The sequence below is a fragment of the Lithobates pipiens genome, unplaced genomic scaffold (genome assembly GCF_037356315.1).
Source record: "Lithobates pipiens isolate NorthernLeopardFrog02 unplaced genomic scaffold, aLitPip1_a1.2 Scaffold_24, whole genome shotgun sequence".
NCBI classification, from domain to species: Eukaryota; Metazoa; Chordata; class Amphibia; order Anura; family Ranidae; genus Lithobates; species Lithobates pipiens.
The window spans coordinates 25,347,990-25,368,345 of NW_027507786.1; the positions used below are offsets into that span (position 1 = coordinate 25,347,990).

Consider the following 20,356-nt stretch of genomic DNA (forward strand, 5'->3'; position numbering starts at 1 on the left):
AAGTGGCACCTTCAGGCGTTCTACCAGCAAAAATGACATTTCACAACCACCTATTACACTTTTGAAGGCCCTGGATCACCAGGACAATGGAATTGCCCACAAAATTACCCCATTTTGGAAAGCAAACACCCCAACGTATAATCGATGTACTCAGATGAACTGTGACAGGTACTCGGGTAGTCGGATGAACTGTGACAGGTACTCGGGTAGTCGGATGAACTGTGATTGGTACATTGATGGATGGTGACAGGTCCTCTTTATTTGGGGGGACATTCGGTGTGTGTTGGTGTACACTGTAAGCAGTAACGAGATGTTACTGCAATCTCCTACTCACACACGATCGATGTGTGAGGAGGAGAACCAGGTAACATCTCGTTACCGCTCTATGTTTACATTAAGTGAGCGGTTGTGAAAGGATCACAGCCGATCACGTGGTAAAAAATGGTTGTTTACCAGCATCGGTGACGAGCAGTGTTCCCGGGAACATGCCACCATGGATGTGCACGAGCAGTGCGATCGTGCGCATGCGCTGTGCAAAGTGGGACGTACCGTCTCTGATCGGCTATGACTTCATCACGGCCGATCACTTGGTGAACAGCCATGCCCTTGTCCAATTCAGCTATGAATAAGCGCCAGAACAAGGCGTGAAACAAGTTAGTTTTTTATCCTGTTTTTTCATATTTGATATATGACTGCATTTGGATTTTATTGACCAATAAAGATGCCATTTCTCTGACGTGCGGCCATCCAGGAACTTCTTTTTATTTTCTACACTGCGCTGAGCCAGCACCTGAGTGTCTTATTAGAGTCATACGTTGGTGGTATGTCTGAGAGGCTGGATCGGTAATCCCTTTTTGTTGGCGGTTCACCCCCCTCTGTGGCGAGCGGTGTCTCCGTGACACGCCGCCAGCGAAGTTAAAGGGCTGCATGCACATAATGACGTGCATGCATTTCCTGTTACAGAGACAGACATCATATGTCACCCATCCAGAACAAGAGCCGCGCTGCCTGGACATCATGTGACGGCCGGCGGGTGGCAATCAGTTAATCAATGGAAAGTGGTGTTTGCTGCACTATAACTTGAGTACTCAGTTCAACTAACTTGAATACACAGACACACTACACTATACTGCAGTAAACGTACCCTGAAACACTAAACTGACACTAAAGTAAAAATGAACAGTTGCACTACACTGACGCTGCACCATCACTAGATTCACACTACACTGACGCTGCACCATCACTAGATTCACACTACACTGACGCTGCACCATCACTAGATTCACACTACACTGACGCTGCACCATCACTAGATTCACACTACACTGACGCTGCACCATCACTAGATTCACAATACACTGACGCTGCACCATCACTAGATTCACAATACACTGACACTGCACCATCACTAGATTCACACTACACTGACGCTGCATCATCGCTAGATTCACAATACACTGACGCTGCACCATCACTAGATTCACAATACACTGACACTGCACCATCACTAGATTCACACTACACTGACGCTGCACCATCACTAGATTCACAATACACTGACACTGCACCATCACTAGATTCACAATACACTGACACTGCACCATCACTAGATTCACACTACACTGACGCTGCATCATCGCTAGATTCACAATACACTGACGCTGCACCATCACTAGATTCACAATACACTGACGCTGCACCATCACTAGATTCACACTACACTGACGCTGCACCATCACTAGATTCACAATACACTGACGCTGCACCATCACTAGATTCACACTACACTGACGCTGCACCATCACTAGATTCACACTACACTGACGCTGCACCATCACTAGATTCACAATACACTGACGCTGCACCATCACTAGATTCACACTACACTGACGCTGCACCATCACTAGATTCACACTACACTGACACTGCACCATCACTAGATTCACAATACACTGACACTGCACCATCACTAGATTCACAATACACTGACACTGCACCATCACTAGATTCACACTACACTGACGCTGCATCATCGCTAGATTCACACTACACTGACACTGCACCATCACTAGATTCACACTACACTGACGCTGCACCATCACTAGATTCACACTACAGTGACGCTGCACCATCACTAGATTCACACTACACTGACACTGCACCATCACTAGATTCACAATACACTGACACTGCACCATCGCTAGATTCACACTACACTGACACTGCATCATCGCTAGATTCACACTACACTGACGCTGCACCATCACTAGATTCACAATACACTGACACTGCACCATCACTAGATTCACAATACACTGACGCTGCACCATCACTAGATTCACACTACACTGACACTGCACCATCACTAGATTCACAATACACTGACGCTGCACCATCACTAGATTCACACTACACTGACGCTGCACCATCACTAGATTCACACTACACTGACGCTGCACCATCACTAGATTCACACTACACTGACAATAGCACACTAACTCTCTAGTAGCAATGAACAGAACCCTGTTCTCTCTCTCTCCACTCCAATATCACACTGCAAATGGTTGCTCTAGGAAGGATCCTATTATAGTGGTATGGGAGGGTGGTCTATAAGCAATGAGCCATGATTGGGCACAGTCATCATTACTTTCTCCAATCGTGGCTCTGACAGTGCCCTAAATGGAAAAATCTTTCATTGCCTGAGCCAATCAGGGCTTCTAATGCACTGTGTGGGGCGCAGTGCATTGTGGGGCGCCCAGCTGGCTGAACAAACGCCCTGACAATTTGGGTGTTTTCCGAATGGGCAAACTGGTAATGTTTGGCCTGAATTCATGCTCGGGCTGAACCGTTTGCCAAACACTACCTGCCATGGAAATGTCTGTCCAATACCTTCCCCGCCTCTCTTTGTACAAAATGATATTATATGGCCGAAAAGAAATTCTTCTATGGTGGCTCCACATGCAGAGGAGGCAGAAGATGACACATTGACTCAAAATAAATACTCATTTGCATAAGAAATGAAAAAAATGAAGGAAAATGACTGCAGTTTAAAAAGCGGCTTCATTTCCATCTGGAATGGCTGCAGCTGTGCCATTAGTGAAGATGCCTTGTCATGGTTTTTAGGATTCATCTACGGAGAAATGGAACCTCTGATAATATGTCCTTTAGTACATATGTCTCTAAATGAGCGTTCAGCTTTCCTTTGCTGCATTTGCGCAGGTTCAGGGCAGCATGCCTTTGGGTGTGTTTGTGCCTAATTGTTCAGGTCTAAGTAGTGACAATTGATCTTTGGTTTCTTCTGATTGGATAAGGGGACGGTGGCTTCAAGCAATTCCCAATGCTCCCCAGCCTCGGCAGTTCAAGATACTGTTTTGGTTAGAATGAAGTGAAGTGCCCTCTGTCAGATCTTTGTAACCGATATCTCATCAGATGCCCTTCTCTAGCGGTATGAACTCTTTATACATACAGGTGATGGGTGGTTGTCCTATGATCTGTAAACATCGTTCACGTCCAAATCCCAGAACCTCGAGGGGTTCTGTAAAAGGCCCATCTGTACAAAGTCCGGCCCTTGCAGCACCTTGCAGGCAGATCATTAACCAGTAGGGGAATCTGTGTGTGCTTGGCAACTGCAGACAGCCAGGATCAGGCAGGTCTACTTGTGCAACCGCACTCTATACCGCGTGTTTTACATTGCATGGTGCCTGCAGCCGCACTGTATACCGTGTGTTGCACATTGCATGTAGCCGGAAGGCGCACTCTTTTCTGTATGTTGTACATTGCATGGTCCTAGCAGCCTCACTCTTTACTGTGTGTGTTGTACATTGCATAGTGCCGGAAGTCACGCTCTGTACCGCGTGTTGAACATTGCATGGTGCCGTCAGCTGCTCTCTATACCGCGTGTTGTACATTACATGGTGTCGTCAGCTGCTCTCTATACCGTGTGTTGTACATTGCATGGTGTCGTCAGCTGCTCTCTATACCGTGTGTTGTACATTGCATGGTGCCGTCAGCTGCTCTCTATACCGTGTGTTGTACATTGCATGGTGTCGGCAGCTGCACTCTATACCGTGTGTTGTACATTGCATGGTGCCGTCAGCTGCTCTCTATACCGTGTGTTGTACATTGCATGGTGCCGTCAGCTGCTCTCTATACCGTGTGTTGTACATTGCATGGTGCCGTCAGCTGCTCTCTATACCGTGTGTTGTACATTGCATGGTGTCGGCAGCTGCACTCTATACCGTGTGTTGTACATTGCATGGTGTCGGCAGCTGCACTCTATACCGTGTGTTGTACATTGCATGGTGTCGGCAGCTGCACTCTATACCGTGTGTTGTACATTGCATGGTGTTGGCAGCCGCACTCTATACTGTGTGTTGTACATTGCATGGTGCCGGCAGCCAAACTCTATACCGTGTGTTATAAGTTGCATGTAGCCGGAAGGCGCAATCTATTCTGTATGTTGTACATTGCATGGTCCCAGCAGCCTCACCCTTTACTGTGTGTGTTGTACATTGCATAGTGCTGGAAGTCACGCTCTGTACCACATATTGAACATTGCATGGTGCCGTCAGCTGCTCTCTATACCGCGTGTTGTACATTGCATGGTGTCGGCAGCTGCACTCTATACCTTGTGTTGTACATTGCATGGTGTCGGCAGCTGCACTCTATACCGTGTGTTGTACATTGCATGGTGTCGGCAGCCGCACTCTATACTGTGTTTTGTACATTGCATGGTGTCGGCAGCTGCACTCTATACTGTGTTTTGTACATGGCATGGTGCCGGCAGCCGCACTCTATACCGTGTGTTATACGTTGCATGGTGTCGGAAGCCACACTGTATACCATGTGCTGTACATTGCATGGTGTCGGAAGCCACACTGTATACCATGTGCTGTACATTGCATGGTGCCGGAAGCCACACTGTATACCGTATGTTATACGTTGCGTGGTGCTGGAAGCCACACTCTGTACCATGTGTTGTACGTTGCGTGGTGTCGGCAGCCTTGCTGTATAAAGCATGTTGTATATTATATGGTGCCAGCAGCTGCGCTGTATACTGTATGTTCTACTTTGCATGGTGTAGATTGTGTGGTGGCAGAACGCGCCTGCTATCCAAATCTCGCAAGATCACGTACAGTAATAGGATTTTGCGCAGCGGAGCTGACCCGCCACAGTAAAACTGCGGCAGCTGGTCCGCAAGTGGTTAAAGGATTGTTGTCAGTCTTGACAATTAACTCAGCTCCTTACAAATAGTCTCTCAACTTACCCACCACGGTCCACTTGAGTGTCAAAAATTCCAATTTATGGACGGGGTAATTCTTCTCCAATGGGGTAAGGCTTCTACTCACATAGGCCACCGGTCTCAATTCTCCATTTTGTTCCTGACACAGTACTCCTCCCAATCCTTCTCTATTAGCGCCGTCATGTAACTCATAAGGCAAGCCAGGGTCAGCGTAGGCCAAAACCGGGGCCTCTGTGAGATAGCTGCCAAAACGCTTTTTCACATAGAGCGGTCCGCTGACTTTGGATGGACTCTCCTTTCTTGCGGGCACCACTCTTCTTGGGTTCTACTCCATCTTTCCCTTCTCCTGTGACCACTTGTAACAGCTCATTAAAGTGGAGGGCCACCCTGAAAAAAAAAAATACATAAAAAATTTGAAAAAAATCTGAAAAAAAAATGTTTTTTTTTTTTTTTTACTTACCAGAAATGCCTGTTGCTAGGCACATCGTCCTAATCTGCCTCTTCCTCCTCCGCGGAGATCTTCTCTCCTCCATGCAGCGCGTCTTCTGGGTAATGGGTCGTGCTGTGTTCTGGGAACTGTGTGTCCCAGAACACAGCGCGCCCCATTCACAAAGCGCTGCGTGACTCACGCATGCGCAGTAGGAAACGGGCAGTGAAGCCGCAAGGCTCCACTGCCTGTTTCCCTTAGCCAAAATGGCGGCGCCGGGACCCGAGAGCCGAGGGATGGGTCAGCCTCGGGCAGCGGACATCGCGGGCACCCTGGACAGTTAAGTCTGCTTATTAAAAGTCAGCAGCTACAGCTACTGCAGCTGCTGACTTTTAATTTTTTTTTTTAAAACCGGCCTTCCTCTTTAAGGGGTCGAGCAATCTTAGTGAAGTTGGCCACAAATCATCAGTAATAGGAGCAGAATCCCAGAAAAGATCTTAACTTGGTTACAGTTCTTGGTCTGGGCCAGGTGCTGACAGCTTCCATCTTTTGTGGATCTGTGGCGTCTTCTCCTGCAGAGACAACATGGCCCCAATAAGTGACAGAGATTCTGTAGAACTGGCATTTTTCCAGTGACAACTTCAGTCCTTCGTAGAGGCAGGAGAATACCTTTTCTGGTTGAGTTTCGTGCTCTTCCAGTGTCTTCCCAAATATAATGATGTCATCCAAATACAGCAGTACTTCTACGAGATTCATGTCTCCTACTGTCATTTACATCAAACGCTGAAAGATTGCAGGAGCCCCCAACAAGCCCTGAGGCATCTGACTGAACTCTTAGAATCCTAAGGGGCATATGAATGCTGTCTTCTCCTAATCTTCTGGGTGCATGGGAATCTGATAGTACCTGCTTTTCAAATCAAGCACCCTAAACCACTTAGCCAAAGTAAGACACTGCAAAGCATCCTCGATTCGGGGTGTGGTGTACTGGTCCAGGATGGTGCACCGATTCAGGGTCCGGTAGTCGATACACATGCGTAATGACCCATTTTTCTTCCTTACTACCACTATGGGGGATGCGTAGGGACTCCGAGATTCCTGAATGACTCTTGACCTTTTCAACTCTGCCAGCTGCGCTCTTAAGTCTTCCAGGTCACTCTTGGAAGGGTTTGTCTTTCTGAAGCTGAATTCTATGTTGGGCACTTCTTGTACATCTCACATCAAAATGACTTTGGAAAACGGCTTCTCCCATCTCATCAGTTGAGACTTCATCCTTTTCTGCCAGGCACGGGGCAAGACTTCGGCACATCACTGAAACTCTATCTGTAACTGCTGGCCATTCTTCAAATCCTTGGCTTCTTCGGGGAGTACAGGGGTGGCGGCACTCACCTGCCCCACCAGCATACCGGCTTCCAAGGTAATAGACTGATCAGTCACATTCTTCAAGCAGATGGGCCCTTTCCTTCATGTTCTGCACAGGTCTCGGGTAGGAACCAGCTCAGGGACCATTTCTAGTTCAGCCACCCTGGCTTGCTCATCCGTCTCCAGTACCACAAAGGTGCCCAGGTCAACTTGATGGTGGCATTCAAATGAGCGACTTCTCCCAGCTGTAGTACCTTCTCTTTGGTCTCCAACTTCCACAACTGCCCACTCCTCCTTTAGGGGCCTTCTTCTCTCTTGCCACTCACCGACAAGCTTTCAGTAACTGTGGGTGAATTTTGTTCTTGGTGGATCCATCTTTGTTCAGTACTGATGATAGCAGTCTTCTCACTAAGTCAGTATTGGTTCCTACTAGTAAGGAAAATCCGCCCTGCCCCCGGTGGTCTGGGACACACGACAGCCAAGGTGTCGAAAGCCTCTTCTTTTCCGACAGCTGCTGGCCCAAAGGATATCTGAATAGGGATGTAGCCATCATATGGGCATCTATCAGTTCCAATTCTTCCAGCTTGCATAGGAGAATATGGCTCAGGTGTTTTTCATAGAAATTCTGGTATAGTAGCATGACCTGGGCCCCTGTGTCTAATAAGGCTTTGGTATAGACGCCTTCTATTTGCACAGACACAATCGGGAAATAAACTTTTCCGGGAAACTGGCAGCAGTATCCCGAGTGTGGTTAATATTACAATTCCTTTCCTTTAATGCACTCTGTGAGGGCCTAAAAGCGACCCTGGGTGGTATTGTCAGACCGCTTTTTATTTTGGCCGGACTGACAAACTTTCTTAGGGTTGTTCTGATAGGACCTGACTGTGGCCCTAGATGAGGGTAAAGCATTGACCCTCTGTGTCTGGCTTCCTGACCCTTTTACCGGGTTACTTGACTGTGGGGATGACCAGAGTGATCAAGCCCACTCTTTCCTTCTGTGGCCTCGTTCTGGCCCTTCTCTTCCTTCGTTCCCTGGAGCTCTGTTTCTCATCAGGGTTCTCAGTTGGCTCCCTCACTGAGACCCCCTGGAGTTTTCTGCTGGCTGGTCTTTCAGCAATTTCTGCAATAGCTTCACCAACTCCTCCAACAGTTCAGCATTCACTTCCCTTTGGGGACACTGGGCTTTAAAGTGTCTTGGATCACCACACTTGTAGCACTTTTGAATGCCCGCCCGGTCAGCCTGAGCTTTGGCCTGGGCTTCCATCATATTTAGCAAAGCTTGCTGTACCTGTTCCTGAACTTGAGCTCCACTTTTTGGTGACTTTACTGGTGCAACTTTTGGGGTGGATTGTGCTACAGAGATCTTGGTGCGCTCCCCCACTCAGACTCTTCATCGCTCTCCACCATGCCCGCATCCACCTGGACTGATTGGGCGACTATCTTCTCACTCTCCTGGTGTGTCCTTACTGCGAATCGAGCCTCCTGACTCTTTTCATCCAGGAGAGCCTCCTCTTCTCTCACTAACCCCATCAGCTCGGGGTAAGAGGGGGCCTCTCGGGTACCCTGCAAGAGCAATCTGAGCACAATAGGACAGTTGGGCCTGGCTCCTTGTAGGATTCGATCCAATCGAACTTTGTCCATCTCCTGGGGGTCGACACCTTTCTTTAAAATAATCTGGTGCAGGATTTGATCCAACCAGGCAATATATTCAAACCTCTCTCCTCTCCACTGGTGGGTATGCTCAAACTTGTACATCAAATCAGGTAGCTTCTCTACCCTGCCATAAACTGTGAAGAGAGCCTTAATATAGTGCATGGCCTCACAATCCGGTTTGCCTCTCTTTAGGCTTCTCATGACACCCATTGGACTGTGGAGGCTCTCACTGATGCGCTGTCTTTCCACTGTTCCCGACACATTCCACTCCTCTAGGGCTTGCATAGCCTGATCCATCCAGTTATCAAATTCTTCTCCATCTGGTCTGGGGACACGGCCTGAGAAGGTTGGTAACTTACGATATCCCTGATTGGCAGACTTGTTGTGACTCTGTATCAGGCTGTCAACTAGGCGACTCATGTCTAGATAGAATAAGGATGGAGGCATCCCAGCCATTGGGCTTCCTGATACTGGACCGGTTGCATGTAGACTACCAGCAGTTGGACTGCCTGCAACAGGGCTCCCCGGTGGTGACCCAGGGGACCCTTCACCAGTTTCCTCCTGCAACTGTACTAGGATCACATGGCCATCCAGGCCTTTGGCTAAACTCACAACCTATATCTGTAATTCCACCAGAACACTCTCTTTCCATTCTAGAAGGACATAGGTACAATCTTCCTCCAAGTCATGTTACAGGTCCAGAAGGTAAGGCCCCTGTTCTGGGACAGCCTTTCTCATCAACTTCCATACCTCTCCATCAAACCACCGGACTCCTGGTAGTCTCAGAACCATAGTTTGTTCCAACTGACTGCCATACTCCTGGCTCCACTCAGTAGCAGTGGCTGGGTCCATGACTTCTTCCACCCTGGACGCATCAACTGATCTGCTCGGGTAACCCAGATGGGCAGTAGCAGTGCCCCCATGAGGGCTGCTGATTGACTCTATACCCCACTGGCTACCCCGACTCTGCAGAACCTCTCTTACTTCTGGGTTCCATTCTGAAATATGGTGTTAGCAATGAAAAACTCACACAATGCCACTGAACCACTCAGAAAGTTTACTAAAGTAAATAATGGAACACAATGAACAGCATGAATAAACACAAGTTGTAATTGACAATTGGTATCACTTAATTCAGATTTACAAAACTTATAACCTTATATTCACTTTTGGGAGTATATGTGAACAGGTGTACAGAGGGATACTCAATATCAAGTACTCAATATCTTTGAAACATATATTAAATACCTTCCCACTGAGGCCTCAACACACCAAAATGCAGTATAATATTCTTCACATTCAATAACACAGTGTAAAGTCTAACATATACTCAATGGCTCCCCCTAGGCTATAATTCAGAGTTTAACTTATAAGTAGAGCAGCAATGCTTGGTAAAAGAGGAAAATTATGAAAGTTCTTTTAACTCTGGATATCTTCAGCTAGCTTGATGTTTAAATTGCAGTATTTGTAATCTACAAAGACAAAAGGAAAATAAATGACTGTAGAATAAAAGATATGCTGATGACTGCTTAACTGAAGAAATATAACCACTTGTAGATTCCTCTTTACGTGTGAGTGCAATACAGTACTGACCTTCCAGCGCAGGGGAAAAGACAATGCCCCAATGTCCAGCTGTATGATGCCTATGAAGAAGTAGATTCACCTCTGTGGAACTACAAGTCTCACTAGCAGTCCATAGAAAGAACTCACTCAGCAATATTGTACACTCTACTGGAATGGGCAGGTCCCCTCTCACCACAATGGACTCCAGTGGCTATGAGGCTCTGTCCGGAATCCCCTCCTGTTGTCTCCATCTGGTGAAGATGGCGCCGCCGTGCCGCTCTGCAACTCCCGATGGATTGAAGTGCAGGGGCTTCAAGTTGCTCTGAAACACAGGTCAGTCTGCTTGCTAAGATGGCAAGGCTTTGCACCAAAATCCCTCAGAGGCAGGCGATTTGGCTTTCTGCTGTATAGGCCGCAGTCTCTCAATCCTGGTCACACACGGACCTCCTGAAGGCAGGTGTTGAATGTTGTCCAGAGAGGCTGAAAACAGGCTGCGCTGCGTCCTTTTATTCCTGCTCCCAGCAGGCAGTGCTGCGCACTTGGCATTGTCTATATTGTAGTTCAGGGCTGATCCAACTAACAGTGTCACCTCCTCCTCCAAACTACATCTCCCACAATACTTTGCTGCTTTCCTTCTCAGGAATAAGGAAAAAATCCTAACAGAGCCCAACAGACACTAGAGGGAGCCGAACTATTTTGAAATAACATCAACTGCATTAACGATAGTAGCAAACCCTTGGCTACATGAACATCTGTGAGACATCCTTAAAGCGGAGGTCCACCCTAAAGTGGACCTTCCGCTCATCGGAACCCTCCCCCCCTCCGGTGCCACAATCGGCACCTTTCGGGGGGGAGGGGGGTGCAGTTACCTGGATAATCCAGGTAACTGCACCCACTTCCCGGGATAGCTCTCTGCGGAAAGGGGCGTAACTTACGCCCCTTTCCGCAAGTGCCCGCCCCTTCCCGCAAGTGCCCCGCTGCCTGCTGGGAAACACACAGATCCCAGAGGCAGCGGGGACCGTCCTCATTGCGCAGCGCGGCTCGCGCATGCGCAGTAGGGAACCGGCAAATAAAGCCGAAAGGCTCCATTTCCTGATTCCCATACCCAAGATGGCGGCGGGACCCGGCAGCCGAGCGAGCGATCGGCTTCGGGTGCCGACATCGCGGGCGCGCTGGACAGGTAAGTGTCATTATTTTAAAAGTCAGCAGCTGCAGTATTTGTAGCTGCTGGCTTTTAAAAAAAAAAAAAAAAGAAGTTGGAGGAGCACAAGGTCTCCAACATCCACCAGCTCCATGATGTCATCATGGAGGAGGGGAAGAGGACTCCAGTGACAACCTGTGAAGCTCTGGTGACCTCCATGCCATGAGGGTGAAGGCAGTGCTGGAAAATAATGGTGGCCACAAAAAGTATTGACACTTTGGGCCCAATTTGGACATTTTCACTTAGGGGTGTACTGACTTTTGTTGCCAGCGGTTTAGACATTAACCACTTGCCGCCCGCCCTATTACAAATTGACGGCGGCAAAGTGGTTTCATAATCCTAACCGGACGTCATATGACGTGATTAGGATTATGAGCTGCTGCACGCCCCGGGGGCGCGCATCGCGGCGATCGTTGTTGCGGGGTGTCAGTCTGACACCCGGCAACTACGATCTCGGTAAAGAGTCTCCGACGGAGACTCTTTACCATGTGATCAGCCGTGTCCAATCACGGCTGATCACAGTGTAAATGGGAAGAGCCGGTGATCGGCTTTCCCTCACTCGCGTCTGTCAGACGCGAGTAGAGGAGAGCCGATCGGCTGCTCCTCTGACAGGGGGGGTCTGTGCTGATCGATTATCAGCACAGCCCCCCCGAGGATGCCCACACTGGACCACCAGGGACGCCACTAGACCACCAGGGAAAAGGTAATAAAAATCCATAATCCTCCCTAGACCACCAGGGTGCCAGTCAGCACAATGGGTGCCAATCAGTGCCCATAATGGATGCCAATCAGTGGCCACAATGGGCATCACTGATTGGCATGCATTATTGTTTGGCACTGATTGGCATCCATTACTGTAACACTGATGCTGCCTATGAGTGCCCACCTGTGCCGCCTGAGTGCCCACCTGTGCCGCCTATGAGTGCCCACCTGTGCCGCCTATCCATGCCCACCTGTGCCGCCTATCTATGCCCACCTGTGCCGCCTATCCATGCCCACCTATGCCGCCTATCCATGCCCACCTGTGCCGCCTATCCATGCCCATCCGTGCCGCCCATCCGTGCCGCCCATCTGTGCCAGCTATCAGTGCCAATTTGTGCCACCTATCAGTGTCCGTCCGTGTCGCCCATCAGTGCCGCCTATCAGTGCCACTTCATTGGTGCCACATTGGTGCCCATCAGTGCCACCTTATCAGTGCCCATCAGTGTAGCCCCATCAGTGCCCATCAGTGAAGGAGAAAACTTACTTATTTACAAAGTTTTGAAACTGAAACAAAAAAAAACATTTTTTTTTTTCAAAATTTTCGGTATTTTTTTATTTGTAGCACAAAAAATAAAAACCGTAGAGGTGATCAAATACCACCAAAAGAAAGCTCTATTTGTGGGGAAAAAATGATAAAAATTTCATTTGGGTACAGTGTAGCACGACCGCGCAATTGTCATTCAAAGTGCGACAGCGCTGAAAGCTCAAAATTGGTCTGGGCAGGAAGGTGTTTAAGTGCCCTGTATTGAAGTGGTTAAAGTGTAAGTAAACCCCCTTTCAGCCAAGGAAGCTGCCACCTTTGCCTCTCTTTAATCTACAACTGCCATGATGCTGCACATGTGGTCAGTTTAGACACCACCATTGGATGGTTTGACAGTGTGGTTGAGAGCACAACCAATGGGAGTGTTACATTTCCGGCACATGCCGGAAATGTAACAGTTTTATGGATGGGTTTACTTCCGCTTTAATGGCTGTGTGTTGAGTTATTTTGAGGGGACAGGAAATGTACACTGTTATACAAGCTGTACACTCACTACTTTACATTGTAGACAAGTGTCATTTCTTCAGTGTTGTCACATGAAAAGAGAGAAGAAAATATTTACACACATGTGACCAACCAAGGGACGGACTCAATTTTGTCAGAAACTGTGTACCGTATGTTGTACGTTGTGTGTTTCCGGCAGTCACACTGTATACCATGTAGTGTACTTTGTGTGGTGCCAGCAGCCTCACTCTATACTGCGTGTTGTATGTTGCGTGGTGCTGGCAGCCTCACTCTATACTGCGTGTTGTATGTTGCGTGGTGCTGGCAGCCTCACTCTATACTGCGTGTTGTATGTTGCGTGGTGCTGGCAGCCTCACTCTATACTGCGTGTTGTATGTTGCATGGTGCTGGCAGCCTCACTCTATACTGCGTGTTGTATGTTGCGTGGTGCTGGCAGCCTCACTCTATACTGCGTGTTGTATGTTGCGTGGTGCTGGCAGCCTCACTCTATACTGCGTGTTGTATGTTGCGTGGTGCTGGCAGCCTCACTCTATACTGCGTGTTGTATGTTGCGTGGTGCTGGCAGCCTCACTCTATACTGCGTGTTGTATGTTGCGTGGTGCTGGCAGCCTCACTCTATACTGCGTGTTGTATGTTGCGTGGTGCTGGCAGCCTACGCTGTATACCCTTTCTTGAGAATTGCATAGTCCTGACACCGTGTTGTCTGTTACTTAGTACTTCGTATCATATCAAGACCAAAAAACAGGAAATGTGACGGGTCGGCCTGGATCTGTTCAAATGGCTGAGGAAGGAAGTCTGAGCCGGGGGCTGTGACAGAACCATCCAGCACCCAGCTTGGGTACCTCTGTCAGTTTATAGCTTCCTCCAGTCTGGATCCAGAAACCGGGTGTTATAGCTGAGCACCCAAGACTAGGCGACACTAGTTTAGCGCACCCCCTAAGGAGAGCCGCAAGTGATCCCCCACCGCATCTTCACAGCACCCTGCAGTCAAAAAACAGTGCTTAGTTTTATATTTTATTGAGAAAATAAATTAGATAGGGATTGGGTTATTATGGAATGCCCACTTGATTTTTCAGCAAAAAGGGAATTTTCAGGAACACAACTATTTACAGTCCATATGTACACTTCACCTCTGCCTCCTACACAACTCTTTATTGCAGAACTACAAATCCCAGGACCAGTTGGCACACTGTTGGATGATCTGACAAAAGTATCAGTCAGATTAATAGCAAAAGCACCATGCAGGGACCACGGGCCCCTTGGTTGTGTAGCAAAGACTCAGTGCCCAGCTGTCTCTCTGTAGCTACTGATCTCATGCCACCTCCTCAGGCAATGCCAACCCACCTGGCTGGAGCTTCCCCCCTCTCCCACCCCCCGGCTAAGCTTCCACAATCCTCCCAGACTGACTCTGCATCCATTCCAGTCCTCTTGGAATGTCTGTCTTCCTCCCTGCAGATTTGCCTGGCAGTGTTCTCCTTCTATCCTTCACTTTGCTCCCTTGCCACTGGTCAAGAATCCTCTGTGTGTTGTGAAAAGGGTTACACCCCCCCCCCCCCCCAGACTAGGAGGGTTACACTCAAGGGCCACTGACAGCCTAACTCTCCATCTCCAGCTTTCACCCGAACTCCACAGCCATAGCTGGGCTGACTTAGCTTATTTGAGGGGGGCTTGCATCCTGCCAACCCATCTGTTTGGGGGTTGGTCAGGGCCCCTCAGAATCTTCCAGATAGCTCCTCCTTACCTACACTCCTATTCTTCTGGAAATTTCCAGCAAGTTCCAGAAGTAGGGGGAGGTCTCAGAGATGCTGCCCGTGAGTCATCCAGCCCTTCCTGAGTCGCCCACCCTGACCTAGATTAACAAAACCACACAGGCTTGGCTGACAGTCAAGCCTGACAATTTTCCTACACTAACAAAACCTATCCTAGCACACTAGAGGGTAGCTTAGATGCAAACTCTGTATTGAACAGAAATACAGGTTTTTAAACACTTGAAAAATAGGTCAGTCATCACATGATCAACAAAACCAAATATTACCCAATACATCACACAATGGTTAGATAACGAGGTAGAGTTGACACAAAGCTAATCCCATCATGTGGGAACCTCCAAGAGTTCGCCAACAGACAAAAACAATAGGTGACTGGGAATTCATACCTAGACAATGCTTTGATTAACCAGGAATCCCAAACTGTCCAGGAACAGTCTACAACATTCTATAAAGGGAAAGCTCATACAATGTTCCAGCAATCTGAAAAAGTAGAATTCATTTATCTTCATAGATCTCTTGAGGATTATGGTTGATAAATATTTCCGTCCCAAGTGAAGGAGCCTCTCCAACCCAGTCTATGGGAGGGCCACCAGATGTTCTCTCAGACCATTCACCTGTACAAGATTAATATTACACCTTTCCATCCACTCCAGAAGGAAAGCTTTATTGTACCCAACAAGGGCACACAAGGTAGCATCCACTATCTGGCAAAATGGTGGTGTGTATGGACGGGTGTTTTAAATGTGAGCAATGCTGATCTGACCAATCACCATCATTTTCTGGGTAAGGGCTGTCTCAGGAGAGTTGTGCTCAGTGATAAAGGAGCATAAAGGATTCCAAGTACAGACAGGGTCTAGCAACAGAGAATGGTCTGTGTCCTGCTGGTGAGATTTATATTAACTTCCTGTTCCAGACACACAACAGGAAGTGAGAAATCTCTTTTATAAGCTACAAAGAAGACACCCCCATTGGAGAGTTTCCCATCACCCCTTGCTTTATTGAAGACTATAAAAATTGTATCCCATCACTAGTGACCAGTACAAATCTCCGCAGTGGGGGCCCAGACATGAGATCTTACAGATAGACTTTAATTTCCCTCTAAGCCCTTGTACACACAGTCGGAGATTCCAACGGAATGTGTCCTATCGGACCATTTTGTCGGATATTCCGACTGTGTGTGGTCTCCATCAGACTGTTTCTGTCGGAATATCCGACGGACCAACTTTTCCAACTTGCCGGTAAAATTTTCTGACAAAATGCTCCGATCGGACATACTCCGATCATGTGTAGACTACTCCGACGGACAAAGTGCCGCGCATGCTCAGATCAAATTCCTAGACCAAAGCTATTGGCTACTAGCCTGAACGTAGTCCCATCGTAACTAAATAACGTCATCACGTTCTGTACAATCGGATTTTCCAACAACTTTGACTGACCGTGTGTATGCAACATCACTTCCGGACCTCTTCCGGAATTAATCCGTCGGAATTACTCTGATGGATTTGGTTGCCGGAATATCTGACCGTGTGTACGGGGGCTTAGATTGTAAGCTCACAGGATCAGGGCCCTCTGATTCCTCCTGTATTGAATTGTATTGTAACTGTACTATCTGTTGTAAAGCACAGCGCAAACTGTTGGCACCATATAAATCCTGTATAATAATAATCTGGGCTAATGAGGTGCTGCACAATGACAATGGTGTCGCCTTCCTTTTCCTTTCCATCCCTCTTGTTGAATCAGCAGTTGACATATTTCTGGAACATGAAATTAAAGCAGTTATTAAACCCAATCAAACATTTTTTAGATTGCAGCTTACCAAATCTTATATTTGATGGCTATATTAGTGTTCTTTTTTAGTCTTTCTTCTGTTTTCATCTGGTGATCCTGCCAGATCCTGCTGTTTTTCAACAGAACAATCTCTCCAGCAGAATGTTTCCATTTACAGGGATGAGACTAACCATTTAACACTGACAGGGGTGCTTACAATGATCTGCTTTCATTCATTGATGTAAAACCTTTATCCCAAAAGGAAAAAAAACTAACTATAACTGATTATAAAGTGTGAGTTGGAGTTTGGCCTCAATTTGTTGGTGTATCTACATCTGCTAGTCCATCTAACACTCCCCTCCCCCCAGACTGGCAATGCTACTGTTCAGAGGTGGCCCCTGTGCTCTTTACTCCAGAATGGTGGGCACTCTAATATAGGAGGTGTGTTACTGGCCAGATCACTGGGTGAAAACAGAGGGGGGGGGGGGGAAAGCCTATAGAAAGAAAATAAATGCAGCCTTCACATCTAATGATTGGTAATATAGGACATTTTTGGTTTACGGGTTTAATACTGCTTGAAGTTTAAGATAGAAAGTCCTACAGAAAAGATGAGATACCCGTAGAAAGGTTTGCTAACATCTCTCTTTTCTCTCTCCTTCCAGTATGTGGCCTTTGCCTCACTGTTCTTCATTCTGGTCTCCATCACCACCTTCTGCCTGGAGACTCACGAGCGATTTAACCCCATCAAGAACAAAACGGAGATTGAAACCATCGGAAATGAGACCCAGGAGCGCCACTACAGGGAGACAGAGACAGAAGCCTTCCTGACCTACATTGAAGGGGTCTGCGTGGTCTGGTTTACATTCGAGTTTCTCATGAGGATTACTTTCTGCCCAAACAAGGTGGAATTTATCAAAAATACTTTAAACATCATTGACTTTGTAGCCATTCTGCCTTTCTACCTGGAGGTTGGACTTAGTGGCCTGTCTTCCAAAGCTGCTAAGGATGTCTTGGGCTTCTTAAGAGTTGTTCGATTTGTGCGAATTCTTCGAATTTTCAAGCTGACCAGGCATTTTGTAGGCTTGAGGGTCCTAGGACATACCCTCCGTGCTAGCACAAATGAGTTCTTGCTGCTTATCATATTTCTGGCATTGGGAGTATTAATCTTTGCTACAATGATCTATTATGCTGAGAGAATAGGTGCTAATCCGAATGATCCTAGTGCCAGCGAACACACACATTTCAAAAATATTCCTATTGGCTTCTGGTGGGCTGTCGTCACCATGACCACCCTTGGCTACGGAGACATGTATCCTCAGACATGGTCAGGCATGCTCGTGGGAGCGCTGTGTGCTCTTGCTGGTGTGCTGACTATTGCAATGCCTGTCCCCGTCATTGTGAACAATTTTGGAATGTATTATTCCTTAGCTATGGCTAAGCAGAAGCTACCAAAGAAAAAAAAGAAGCATATACCACGTCAACCCCATCCGGGATCCCCAAATTATTGTAAATCAGTTGTAAACTCTCCACATCACAGTACACAGAGCGACACTTGCCCGCTCGCACAAGAAGAAATTTTAGAAATGAACAGAGCAGGTAGGAAACCGCTTAGAGGAATGTCCATTTGATCATCATCATCAATTCCTTGTAGTGAATTAAGATTCAATCTTCTTATCTAGAAATGCTGAAGGCATGAATCCATTGATGGTGCCGTCTCACACATCGCAGGTTATGTGTGAGAGGAACACAAGCTTTCTACGCTGAGTCAGTAGAAGTTGTAGGGTAGGTGACGCTTATTTTTCCTAGATGGAAGGAGATACACTGGAAGGAGACTCTGAGACTGAGATTGGGAGTTCACCTCCTCAACTATCAGAGGGGAACAGAAAGATGGAAATGTTCAAAGCATGACCTCAGTAGAGTAATGATAATTGCAGGTAGATGTGTAGCTTCATGTACTAAAGCAGAACAAGCCGCTCACTAGGAGCGCAATCTAGCCGTATTCTAGCAATGTTACTCTTTAGCATGTAAGGGCATCTCGTAGACTATATTCTGAGCGGAAATAGTATTTTTCAAGTGCCGGTGTGTTCTGGCAAACGTCATGACCACAATAGGAGGACTTGCCTAAGAGCTCTTTCCTAATATAAAGGAAGGTGATAGTGGTGCAGCAGGAAGTTGTGCTCGCTGTGTGACAATCTGATCCATGCCAGCAATATGCCCAGAAACAGCCAGTCTTCAGGAGCATGCATTGTGTATCATGGCTAGTGGCCATTTCTCCAGTTGTCTCAGTTTTATGAGATGTTTTCAGTGGGGCTGTGATCTGATCATTTCCCCGTGCTCTACCTCTACCTGTGGAATATTCGCCCGGGTATATATGGAGAACATATGGAAACCAATACAGTCATGATGGTGTATGCAGACAGATGTAGGCTGTAGAGGAATACATGTATAGAGACAGATATAGATGTACGCAGACCAGACAGAGTGTCATTCGTAAAGTCAATTCTCTACAGTCTATTCACCAGCAAACAAGAATCAAAGAATGTGCAGGGAGTCAGCAGAATTCTTCTGTATAAATATCAAGACCTCTGGCAGCAAATTGCAATCAGTCATTGAGTTGTTCTCTCTTTTGTGTTTCCATATCATGCATGCTGACCCATAATGTGGGAACAACAAAGCCCGCCAGACTTTTCCTGCTAATGCTTCTCGCTCACTGTCGGGGACATTTCCAAATGCAGAATTTGTAAATTGGATATTAATGGAGATCAATATCTGACGCTCATACAGACCCTTCTGGGAACGTTTAGTGAAACTTTGTTTTTCCCATATCAGAAATTCATCCCGTCATGTAAAATTTGCGTCTATGATTTGTCATCAAGATAGAGTCACTTTACTCTAGGACAGAAAACCATTGTCAGCGCTATTGAATTAAGTAGGCCGAGGATGAAAGGAAAACATCAGCTTAGATATGAAATGGTAATCTTCCATATTCCCATCACACACCCTCCTGGAAAAGGCTCTAAAATAATGGGTGCTGAAGACTGGACCATGCAAAGTACAGGCAAAATATCTGGCAGCATACCATGGATCTTCAGATCAAGTCTAAGCGCTTTTTATTGAAGAATGATGAGATCCCAAAAGAAGAGGACAATGTTTTGCATTCCTGGCGAATTAAGGGGTCTTGAGCAGCTCTGAAATGTTGCCCTCTTCTCTTTGTGATCATTCTTGAATAAAAAGCATTCGGACTTGATCTGATTATCCATGATGTGCTGCCAAATATTATATTGTACTTAGATATTAGATGAGCACACGAAATACATCATGACGATAAAAGAAGTGCCACGTGCCCAGTGCATGTTACTGATTCATGTGACATTACTGTGCCATACCCAGTGGAGGCACCCGCCGCACCATACCCAATGGGGGTGCCCAATGCATCGTACCCAATGGGAGCACCCACTGCACCATACCTGATGGGGGCGCCCACTGCATCATACCCGATGGGGGCGCCCACTGCATCATACCCGATGGGGGCGCCCACTGCATCATACCCGATGGGGGCGCCCACTGCACCATATCCGATGGGGGTGCCCACTGCATAATACCCGAT

General features: G+C 47.2%; 1 protein-coding gene across 4 annotated transcripts in view; it reads left to right on the top strand.

Moving 5' to 3' along the window:
• The window catches only part of KCNC1 (potassium voltage-gated channel subfamily C member 1), a 261,907-nt gene that overhangs the window by 194,380 nt on the left and 47,171 nt on the right, over window positions 1-20,356 (top strand). For all 4 annotated transcript variants that reach the window (XM_077453715.1, XM_077453716.1, XM_077453717.1 and 1 more), the window contains exon 2: window positions 17,412-18,345. In XM_077453715.1, the coding sequence (XP_077309841.1) occupies window positions 17,412-18,345 (934 nt within the window). The remainder of the gene's footprint in view (window positions 1-17,411; window positions 18,346-20,356) is intronic.